Source organism: Mytilus trossulus, chromosome 4, assembly GCF_036588685.1.
Source record: "Mytilus trossulus isolate FHL-02 chromosome 4, PNRI_Mtr1.1.1.hap1, whole genome shotgun sequence".
NCBI lineage: Eukaryota > Metazoa > Mollusca > Bivalvia > Mytilida > Mytilidae > Mytilus > Mytilus trossulus.
This window is the reverse complement of record NC_086376.1, coordinates 36,349,820-36,361,997: the sequence shown is the minus strand read 5'-3', so window position 1 is coordinate 36,361,997 and position 12,178 is coordinate 36,349,820. Positions and strand designations below refer to the sequence as shown.

The 12,178-nt window shown below is 31.2% G+C and overlaps 1 protein-coding gene across 1 annotated transcript; it reads right to left on the bottom strand.

Moving 5' to 3' along the window:
- Positions 1-878: 878 nt before the first annotated feature.
- On the bottom strand, positions 879-11,058 carry LOC134713882 (mucin-2-like). The gene is made up of 3 exons (XM_063575168.1): positions 10,891-11,058; positions 8,757-9,218; positions 879-2,458 (listed from the first exon to the last, which is right to left on the bottom strand). Exons 1-3 carry the CDS (start codon positions 10,960-10,962, stop codon positions 1,952-1,954), a joined length of 1,041 nt encoding a protein of 346 aa, XP_063431238.1. The 5' UTR covers positions 10,963-11,058; the 3' UTR covers positions 879-1,951.
- Positions 11,059-12,178: the final 1,120 nt, after the last annotated feature.

Here is a 12,178-nt window from a genome sequence, read left to right as displayed (position 1 = left end):
ATGGACAACAACTATCATATTCCTGACTTGGTACAGGCATTTTCAAATGTTGAAAATGGTGGATTGAACCTGGTTTTATAGCGCTTAACGTCTCACTTTTGTGACAGTCGCATCAAATTTCTGTTATTTTTAAAACGATGCGCGAACAAAACAGAACTAATCGGTTAAATAGTCAAAATATGGTTAGAGCAGTCATCGCTGCGTTACAATCTCAAGAAAAACAAACATATACAAAAAACACAAAAAGTATATAGATCAAATCAAAAGAAATTTTGTCGTTCGATGTCTATTCAAATCTAGTGGAGACCGGTGGTATGCAGGATTATAAAATCAAAAGTTATGTTAGAAGTAATTACAGAAACAGACCTTTATTTTGTAATCTTGTTATTAAATCATAAGTGATAAAAGATAATACATACTACATTTACAGATTGGTTTTTTTTATATTTTCATTCTGAGTGATTATCTGAAACGAAAGGATAAGGTATCAAATGTGCATCTTCATTGTGTTGTTTTCGAAGTTCGTTTTTCGTTTAAGATCGTTTACGGTGTTCTTCAATACACTTACAAAATATTAAAGCGTGCAAAGTTCTATCAAACATGTTTTATGCAACAAAACTGTGTGGGATTAAAAGATTTTTTGAAATCATGGATAATGAAAAAAAACAATGTAAATATGTTATTTTATTACTTATATAATACTAGTATTCAATTTCACTGTGTACACATTTTGTACTGTAATTTTTAAAAGCATACAAAATGCATTTCTAAACAAAGTTAACGTTAAAAGATATATGCTGTTAAGAGTTAATATGATAATGCGAGAACAAACTGCACAATACAAATTCAGTTTGAGACACGCGTCTTTCCTAAACATTGGTTTCTTTTAGAACTGTAGGTATGTTTATGCAATGGAGAGATTCGTAAATCGTCAACGGATCAGTCAATGGATACATTGTAGTAAAATGGACTTTTTATGTAATGGAAACTTGACATGCCAATGTCTGGCAAAGGAGTCGTCCGGTAAGGACCGATTTTGGCCTCAAATTTTAGGTTCATCTGACGAAAGATTTAGACCACTTTTTAAACACTTAAGTGTTTATTTCATTTGAATCAATTAGTTAATGGGAAAGATTTTAACTGATTTAGTCATTAAAAACGATCCGATTCTGGCTCAAATATGAAAAATCTATCAAATATGCCGAAAAATATCACTTTTCATATAGTTTTTGTCAAAAATGAACGTGGCCGCATCCGTGTTCATCCTCAACCTTGATATATGTCATGTCTTATCATAAAATACAACTTACATTTCAATATAAAGGATGAACACGAATGCGGCCACTTTAGTTTTACACGTAAACCGTCTAAAATTTAACTAAAATGCTAGAATTGTGAAGATTTCAGTAATTTAGCATGACTTAATGGTGCTCGTATCCGATACATGTGCATTGTATTGTCAAAAACAGCCCATATTTATGTAGCAGAAGCATTCTACTGTGCATTAAAAAACTAAAAGTTTAACCTTTTAACAATTTTGTAAATCTGCTACATTTTGGGACCAAAAAGGGGTCTTACTGAACCTACTCCTTTGATCGATGCAGTGTTGGTGTTGAAAATAGCGTTCCGTTTTTCAAATCATATACATCAATTTGATTAAGAAAAATCAAAGGAATTATTAATTAAACACATCGAATAAAATATTTCTCAATTTGTGTCAGAATAGTATTTCATTTGTATTCACATTTTAGATATTTATGATCATAATTTATGATTATGAATTTAATGATAAGGTAAATAGTGAAATTCGTGCGAAAAAAAGTAAATAATATACATGAATGATTTGCCCATTGAGATAATACTAAATCAAGTACATGAACAATGCATTTCAATAAACAATAACGTATAATGTTTCAATAAAAAGTGAACACATCAGCTTAATCCTCAAATATCAAAACGAAGATGCTGCTATGGTAACGTCCTCTCCACCGTTTCTATATTTGTCCGCAGACGACATTGGTAAATCGTCCGATTCTTTGTTTCTATGGCGACACTTATGTATTCCAAAAATAACAATGACAACAAACATTAGTCCTAACATAACACCGAATATTATAACAAGTTCTCTGTCGTACGATTTAGATTTACTCTTACTCCCATTTTGTGCTTCAGTTGTTCCTTTAGTAGGCATTGTCGGTTTATGTGACGTTTCTGTTACTGTCGACTTATGAGTTGTTTTTCTTGGTTTGAGTGTTGCTGTCTTGGTACTTGTAGTTGCCACTGTGCTATTTGTTTCTTCTGTACTTGTAGTTGCCACTGTGCTATTTGTTTCTTCTGTACTTGTTCCACTTGATTCTGTACCATCTGTTGTTTGGGGTCTTTGAGAAGTGATAGGGGTCGGAATTTTCATTGGTGTTGGTGATGGAGTGTTTGTAGAACCAGTAATAGTTGCACTAACCTAATTCGAATGTGAAAAAATAAAAAAAAGTATTATGAACCAGGTATATGCATTTAGTATAGGCGGGGTTCTTGTTGCATAGTCTTTATTTTTCTATGTTGTTTTTTGTGTACTATTTTGTTGTTGTCTGTTTGTCTTTTTACCTATTAGCCATTGCGATGTCAGTTTGTTTTCGACTTATTAGATTGAATGTTCCTCTCGTATCTTTCGTCCCTCTTCATAAATTAAATTGTCTTTGTCATTTTTATTCCAAACAGGTTATTTTTCGGATTTTTGGTTTCAAATACTTTGATTTTGTCTCATCATTTGAAATACAAAATGTATACTAGTAAATTGCAATATTCCAGTTATGTTTTGTAACAATTTGCGAAGATAAAAACAGAGATCTTCTGTGACTACAATTGAGTATGCACACCCAGCAGATGTGTTGATTGAATTTGTTTATGTTAAACGCTACATTCAGTACTGCTGGCTATTTCGTGGCGGTGATTTTTTATCGCTGGAAAAAGCCAGAATGCTTGGAGAAAATTAACTATCCACAAAGCAGACATTAACAGGTTGATTTAGTGGTGAAAAGAGGTAAAGATGATGAAAATAAACATAATATTTATTAGTATTTGATATTGTCTCTTAAGTTTGTATGAATGGGTTCTATATATAAAAGCAAAGAATATTGAACTTTTATCGGTTAAAGTTTGGTTTTAAACACGAGTCTTGGTTCACAAAGAACAACACACTACAAATGGACCATACAAGACTAATGTTAAACAGGAAAACCAACGGTCTAATCTATGTAGAAACCGATATACAAGAAACAATTAAGAACCATGACAGGTGCAAACAAATTCAGCAGGATTAAACGTTTTAACAGGCGCCAACTGTCACCCTCATCTAACAACTTACGTCACCTTTAACTGAAACAGTACTATTATATTACACATTAAAAAGACACACTACTTGTAAATGCCTTTACTCTACCAAAAAGAAATATTAACAAACCTATGTATAACTAGTAATTTAAAGTAGTCAGGATTTCTTTTCCACAAATTACTTAAAACCTTTACTATATTCTTTCATAATTACAAAGATTTGGTTTGCAAGTTTGCCTGTACCTGTATTAAACTTATTTCAAACGGAATAACACATCCGATGTTGTAAACTGAGCCCAGAAAATTAGACACGAAATCTCTGACTGTTAATGGATGTTTGATGTTTGATGTGTACTGATTGATATATGAGGAGGAGGACAGGGGGTATCCTTCTCCCACCCCTCTTCTCCTTTCTCCTACCCCTCTTCTCCTTATTTTATTTTTTTTAATTTACCGGAAAAAAGAAAGATATTTTTATTTTCATATTTTAATTTTTTCTCCAACTTCTTCCTCTCCTTTCTCCTACCCCCTTTCTCCTTTCTCCCACCCCTTTCTCCTTTCTCCTAACCCCTTTCTCTCTGTCTCCCTTACCCCTGTCCTCTCCCTCATATATTAGTCTTAGATACATGATTTTTGTCATTAGTTTTTATTGACTTTGAACTAGCTGTCAGTAACTGCGAGTACTCTCAGATCAGTACTCACAATGTAGCAACTTGAGAATGGAAATTGGGAATGGGTCAAAGAGACAACAACCCGACCAAAGAGCAAAAATCAACCGAATATAAAAAAGAAGATGTGGTATGATTGCAAATGAGACAACTCTCCACACGAGACAAAAATGACACAGAAATTAACAGCTAAAGATCAACGTACAACATAAAAACGAACTATAAAATTCATTTCAAAAAAGTTTGACGTATCTATGGACAAACATACAAGTGTACGTGAACGGGTATTTGTACATCACAACAACAAAAAATAGGTACACAAGAGTCTTCAACACAGCGAGAAAAAATCCCGCACTCGGTCGAAACTTCAGTGGACTTCAAACATGTGTTGTGTCTTTTAGGTTTTGGATGTACACGTCCACTCAGTGTTTTTGATAGATGAGCATCTATTTGTATCTTTATGATAAGTTCAGCTTTTTACAACTGAGTGCTCACAAACATGTCCGAAGTTAGAAGCCTGTGATTCATGTCTGTCATGTTTGTTCTTCATGAATTGTTGTTATAAATACTGCCGTTATAGTTTTCTCAATTGAGGTGTTTCATATAAAAAAAAAAATATGTATTTTACTGATGAATGGAAATATATGTTTTTTCATTTAACAATTAACAAGTCTGGAGATACAGTTTGTTACTTATCAAATACTTTTCACATCTTCTTTTTTTATATTTTGAAAAAATATTTTTCATTTTCAGTTTCTTTTAACCTTCATAGATTGCTTTGAATCTTGGACAAAAGCTTTTAAAATATATTCAAGACAAAGAAATAGCATCTATATAAAGAATTTGATTTTGTTTAAAATTATGTATTTTTCTTATAGATTGGCTCACTTTTTAAATAAACATTACACTTTTACACTGACATCAACAAACCGTAGTCGAGACACATTTCAGGAGAACCCCTTAAGGTTTTTTTTATAGTTGAATTTCAAGGCTATAATTTACCCTAAAGTGAACACCAAGGAAATTGGCTTGTTGGGCATAATTCAAGCTTGTAAAATCTGCGACCGAAATATTACGATTGTAACTAATCAAAGTGCTAGTACTTCGTAAATAAACAGCTGCGCCATAATCGCATGATACGCCCGTCGTCTTGTGTGAAAGTTTTATGCAAAAATCCTAAATAGTTTCTGAGAACGTTTTAAGCAATAACCATTTATTGTTTTTGAGATACGGAGGGACAAATGAAACCCCTCATACATCTTTTTTTTCTCAAAAAACTTAATATGATCACTTAAATAATTTTTTGAATCAAAACCAAAAAGTATACAGATATTTAGATAGCTATAACAAAAAAGTGTTAAGTTTTAAGCAATAATCATAAAAAAAAAATTGAGATACGGCGCGACATGTAAAAGAAACCCTCCCCTTTTTTTACAAAATACTCAATAACTCAAAAATCAAATTTTGAGTCATCACCAAAAGTATACAGATCTTATTAATAAGATTAATATAACAAAGAAGTGTGTAAAGTTTTAAGCAATAATCATAAATGGTTTTTGAGATACGGCACGACATGTGTAAAACCCCTCGCCCTTTTTTTTACAAAATACTTAATAACTCAAAAATGAAATTTTGAAATATCACCAAAAAAGTATACAGATATTAAGATTAATATAACTAAGAAGTGTGCAAAGTTTTAAGCAATAATCAAGAATCGTTTTTGAGATACAGTGCGACATGTTAAAAAAACACACCCCTGTTTTAGTTACAAAGTGCCGTAATTCAGCAAGTTTAAATCTGATTTTCACCAAAAAGTTAACAGATCATTTGACCATCATAAGAAAAAAATATAGTAAGTTTCATGAAATTTAGAAAAGTCGTTCTCAAGTTACGGTGCGACATGTTTACGCCAGACAGACAGATGGACGGACAGACAGACAGACGCACGGACGGACAGACAGACAGACAGACACCGGACATTTGTAGACCATAATACGTCCCGTAAATATTTTGATGGGCGTATAAAAATGGATCGATCAGAACAAACCTTTATGTAATTCCGGTTTTTTTTTTTCATGAACCCCCTGAGGGGTTCATGCTTATATATTGGTGAGTTTTGGATGTGTCTATGGGCCACTCGATATCTCTCAGCCGGAAGTCAGAATAAAATTCTCGGAACGTCTCGAAAGTTTTCTGTCATTTATACAGGTCTAAAGAGGTTGTTATCTACGGCTTTGATATGGTCCCGTGATGTCCCTTGACGACGCAATTATATCTGTTTTAAAACGACTACTGTACGATGTGTGTATCTGGGTCAATTATAACGTTGTCTCGATAACATGTTAACTAATTATGTTTGAAGATTTAACCACGGGATACTGACTGTGTATTTCATTATAGACTTACGTGGAGAACATACTGGTTAAACTATTAATATTAGATCGGAAAACAGAAAGATAATATTCTTATCAAACGTATTTAATTTAATCGGAATGAAAGAAATATATATATAATATAAACTGTATTTATGTTTCTGAAGAAACTAACAATGATTGAAATCAGAATATTTTCAGAGTTGCAATTAAGGAATAAGTATTTTATATGACAATATACTCTGCTTTGGTATTTTTAAATATTCATTTGTAAAGGAAAAATAAAAATAAAATCTTATAAAATTCTTGCATCCTACAAAAAAAAATGTTTACAAACAATAATTATTATATTTTTACGTTTATTATCTCATACCGTTTTAGTTTTTAGGTTTGATTAGTAATAATTTTTATTTTTTTGTATTGTAATATAATCATAAAACGGAAAGTAAGATGAATTTATCAAATATTTAGATTTTAAACGGTCGTGAATAAAAACACTTGTGTGTTCTTATTTCATAAAGCATTATTTTAAATCCTTGCTGCTCACAACAACCATAAAAATAATTTACAATATTCACAACAAAATTTAATTACAACCATAATGTTGATTATTTTATATTGTTTTAGTATGGATTTAGTTGATTTTGCTTATATTTTGTATAGTAATATATTCACATAGTGGAATGTAATAATTTAGAAATAGATTCATTCGATAAATACAATGTCCATCCGTAAATACTTGACGTTCGTGTTTATTAATGTTATATATATTCAAAAGAATTTGAAAAAGAAAAACTAACGTTAGTTCATTAAAAAACTTTAATTCAATTTTTGTTTGTTTGTATAAAAATAGTTTAACATTATAGCATCTACATATTTTTACTATGGTACGGTTTTGAATATTGTATTCATTGTGTTGACCTACTATCTTACACGTCTTGATTCATTCACATTATAGATCACATTTCAAAAGCACACTATCGTTTTGCGTTGTCAAAAATTCCGGATAAAATGTCAATTCGAATTCAACTATTATATTAAGATATGTGTTGACGCAAATGCGTATTCTTTTCCTGGGTATCAGTGAGATGCTTTCTTTTTACTATTTCGTGCTCTAAAATACTACTGGCATGCAATACTATTAGATTCACTCGTGAAAGCTTATTTTCGTTTTTGTTATCTAAATTCAAGACACGGCAGAAAGAGATTTACATTGTGACTTTCAAGCATGATCATCATTACTAAAGGTATTCTGACCTCGAGTTGTTTCTCTTTTGTTTCTTTTTGAGTCACTGTCCTATTATAAACTTTGACCTTTTTGAAAAGCTAAGGATTATCTACCCAAGGAATAGATTCCTAAACTTTGTTATGTATTTAGCCTTTTAACTTTTTTCATTCGAGCGTCACTGTTGCTTTTTTTAGACTTAACTCGTGTCTTGTGTACATCATTTTAATTCTGGTATCTTTTTATATCTACATACCTTTTTATATAAATTGGTTATTTTGAAAGTGTATACAGGTATTAATAAACTTCTGAATTAAGGAATTCTTCGGCAAAACTAAGTTTCCCTGTATAATGTTTGAATTGATTTAAGTAAAATCAGGAAATCCTTAAAATTTGAGATGTTTTATGAGACCAAAATAAGTCTGTTCGCAAGAGGTCCGAATAAATTGCATGCTACAGGTTTCACCACATATAAAACATCTACCATGAGTAAAGACAGCTTCAAATACGAGTTGGGTATAAAGGCATTCATGTAGGAAACAAAATATAAAGATAGGATAGATAAAATAAATGCATCCAGAATTCCAGATTATAAAACAAACTGAGAGCATAAATTTATATTGCGATAGGTTTGTGTAATTTGCATAAGTCATCCGGTAAGTAGAAATTAGAATTTGCCAAAGGGTTATAATTGGAAAAATTATGTACATTCCCAAGTAATAAATATAATAGTCTAGGCTTTAAAATGACTATTCAAATCGGCCCATTCAAATAGAAGCTGTAAATATATACTTTCAACTGGCTTCTTCTATTCACAGTCAATTATTTAAATGCAAAAGAAAAAAAACAAATTCAGCAACACTCTTTTTGTGACCCGGCAGTCAGCCGTCTTAGGTTCATGTATTGCTTTTCTTTTTTTTTTTTTTTTTTAAAGAAAGCAACTTGTTTTAATATTTAGTATCCGATTTTCACCGAATTTATCACAGTAAGATTATTTCGAAAAAAGAAGACTATCAATCTATAAATACATTAAAGTATCGCAGCTGAATTTATGTACTATAAGATTTTTACAAAATTAAAGCGATCGAAGGTGGTCGAAAACACTTTTGGTATAAGATTCTGCGACACAATTGCGTACATGACAAAGAATAAAGATAAACTTACCGTTAGCTCAGATTTTGACGTTGCTGTCGTTGGTGGTATATCTGATTTGTTTACTGTTGTTATAGTTGGTACAGAAGTTGAATCTGGTACAGTTATTGATGTTTTTGTTTCTGTATTAGTCAGTGGTACAGTTGCTGTTATTGTTGGTGAAGTGATCGATGGTACCGTGGTTGAAGATGTCGATGGTACTGTTGTTGATTTTGTTGTTGAACTTACTGATGGAACGGTTGTTGATTTTATTTTGGAAGTTGTAGATGGTACTTTTGTTGATTTTATTGTTGAAGTTGTCGATGGAACGGTTGTTATAGTTGTCGATGGAATGGTTGTTGATTTGGTAATTAGAGTTGTCGGTGGTGTTGTTGGTGTTGCTGCTGGTACTGTTGTTAGTACGGGTGTTGACGAGTTAATTATTGTATTAATCATTGGTGGTTTAGGCGACCCTGTGTGTTTTCCTGTAGTATCCTAAGAAAAAGCAAATATGTTATGTTTTAAACTATATGTGTTTTATTAAGAGCTGCCCACTCCTAGTATAAAAACTTGAGCAAGACCATCTAAAAACAAATCTGATGATAACGTCCTCATTGGTATTAAGCTAAATAGGTTTCTGTCTGCAAGTGTTTGCATATCATATGTTGCTGATATAACAAGCCATTTATCTAAAGAATTTAAAGACATTACAATATACATCTTAAATAACGACGATTGCTTCCCATTTATTTTGATCATTCAAGCATGAGTGTCGCAAGTAATATACCCCAACATTAACAACACGTTATCTCGTGCTTGCAAAAGAAAACAAAAATTATTCAACATAATTCTCATCATTGGACTAATATGAAAGATGTCTTAGACTTCTCAATTGACAGAATAATTTTTGAAATACATGTTTTTCAGATATGTTTTTGTAAATGCAGGTATATATGTATCACACCACCAATTACTCCCTCAAATTTAGAAACGTGAAAGTAGGCCTACTCGGACAAAAAATAGTGCATTTGATTTCATTGTTTACTTAAACTAACCAACAAATTGGCAGAAATGAAACTTTTGGTGAAAGAGAAATATAGTAAGACCCTTTTAAGCTAAAATTTACTTGTTTATGAGTTTGCATTCAAAATTGAGGATTAATGCACTCCATAGTATACTAATTTAAGATTTCCAGAAAACCAAGGGTTATTTTTAGTGATACCTCTATTCGGAAGACCTTTTTACTTTTTTATATGACTTAAAACATCTGTTGCAAATTGTATGTAGAAAGCTGATACATGTATTATTCAGGATAATGCATATACCTGGTTTCTATGAAGTAAAACTTAAGGTAAAACATTTTAAAAGCTGTGAAAATGGCAAAATTTGGTTGAGCAGATAGGGACTTTTAATTGGTGGTATGACACCATAAGCAATTGTGTAATGCAAATCATACTCTCCTGATACAAAACTATGGATGTGAACCCGGCTACTTTGTCCTTGAATGGCTCTGACGTAAAACGTAAAATCTTTAATACCAAGATATGGAGGCCATACGGAAATCATTCTTTTTCGTTGATCTATATGAATATTGTCTTATATACCAATCATATCATAATTATATTGTATCCATATTTCTAAATACTAGTAACTCGTAAATACATAAATGATGTGTGCTCACGAAAAAATGCGATAGCAAACCTGATAATCTAAACGGTTTTGATTCTGAAGGGACTGAAAATAAACTGTTTTTAGGGGTTATTTTAAATTATGTTATTGTAAACATGTGTCTTGATTTGTAAGTTGTAACTATAATTGGCCGTCAATTCGCCTTTTTTCTACTTTTGAACATCGATAATTTTGAAATCTCGTGCAACATGATTGTTTATTTCAAACATACATTTGTTCATTTTTTTGCCAGAAACGTAAGCAAACAGGGTAAACACCTGAAGTAAAAACATTTTGGTAAATACATAAAAAGCCATTAAATCGAAATATAGCCAACAACAACTTGTATCAATCACTTCTTGTAAATCTGTCCAACTGATTATGCACTTTTAGCATGGTACTATGTAACAGATAAACATTCATTGAAACTTATAGAATAACACGTGGTTTATGTAGATATGAATGAAATACTTTGACTTATGTTATTTTAAAACTTTACCGCAGAATCCACACTCTTCATGACAAGAAGAATCCATAATAACTGAAGAAACATTGTTTTGAAATCAGCCATTTTCCTTGTATGAATTATGACGAACACGCCATTGTTCAATATTTAGAGATTGAATTTTATCAAATTTGAAGATAAACTACTACAAAGTTCAATTAAGGGTACGATAACACTGTGTTCACATAAAACTTTTTCTGTAGATTGATTGATAAAGCGGTCAGAATAATCTAGTATGGAATTTTCTACTTCCACATGTAATTAATCTTTGAAAACTAACAAAAAAAGCACTACTTTAAATGCATTTTATATTTCCTTAACACGTGAATGTGTACTGGTATATAAAGGAAGTGTCACATATAATGATAAATCAAAATTAAATAAAATTCAAGTCGTACAGTAGTAGAGTAGAATATAACTGTAGCATAGCTGGTGGAAAAAAAAACAGAAAACACCATGGCTTTAAGAAAAAATTACGACGAAAAGACCATTATTATCTATAGACTTTGACAAAGCATTTTAAAGAGTACGATACCACTGTGTTCACATAAAACGATATTTCTTTTTAATGACAATTATGATATACCACGCGTAAATACAATGGTACCTGTTAAAATTCTGTGTAATTATTTTAAATTATATCTACACGTGTACTGATGGTATGGTCGTAATTATTCCTTAATGTTCTAAATTTAAATAAAAACAAAAGAAATAAGGAAGTCTTAGACATGACAAGTATTGAACAGGCACGGTTTTGCTAATATTATGGAAAATCCAAATAAGAATAAAAAAATAAATAAGTTTCTACCTGTTTAGTACCGAATAGAATAGTATTCTAGACCTGAATAAGCATGTACATGTATATACGTGTAGCATGTCTCAACTGTGATGGAAAAAGGTACTTAGTATTGTATTAAAAGAGCCTTTTGGGAAATTGGTGTAATCCGAATGAGTTACTCTCTTTAGATAACTATTTGATTATTATAATTAAGCTCTTTATGCGACCAAATCAAATAATCAATCAATCAAATTGTGAATCAAATATATTCGAATGTTTAATTAATTTTCATTATCCAAAGTAGAACTTTTTCCTTGCCCTACAGTAAGTAAGTAAAGCAGAACTATTGTCCAATTTCTTCATAACTCAATCTAACAATGTGGCTTTTGCCCGAATATTCTTTATTATAAATTAATATTTATCATTTTAAATTGATTGTGCAGTTATATAATATTCAACACTCATACATAATCCAGCTAACCACTTTATCACTGGTGTCCTAAG

Coding starts and splice junctions, on each gene's coding strand:
- LOC134713882 (XM_063575168.1), bottom strand. CDS start 10,962: ATGGCTGATTTCAAAACAATGTTTCTTCAGTTATTATGGATTCTTCTT. Junction 9,219..10,890: donor TGAAGAGTGTGGATTCTGCG/GTAAAGTTTTAA, acceptor GCTTTTTCTTAG/GATACTACAGGAAAACACAC. Junction 2,459..8,756: donor CGTCAAAATCTGAGCTAACG/GTAAGTTTATCT, acceptor CATTCGAATTAG/GTTAGTGCAACTATTACTGG.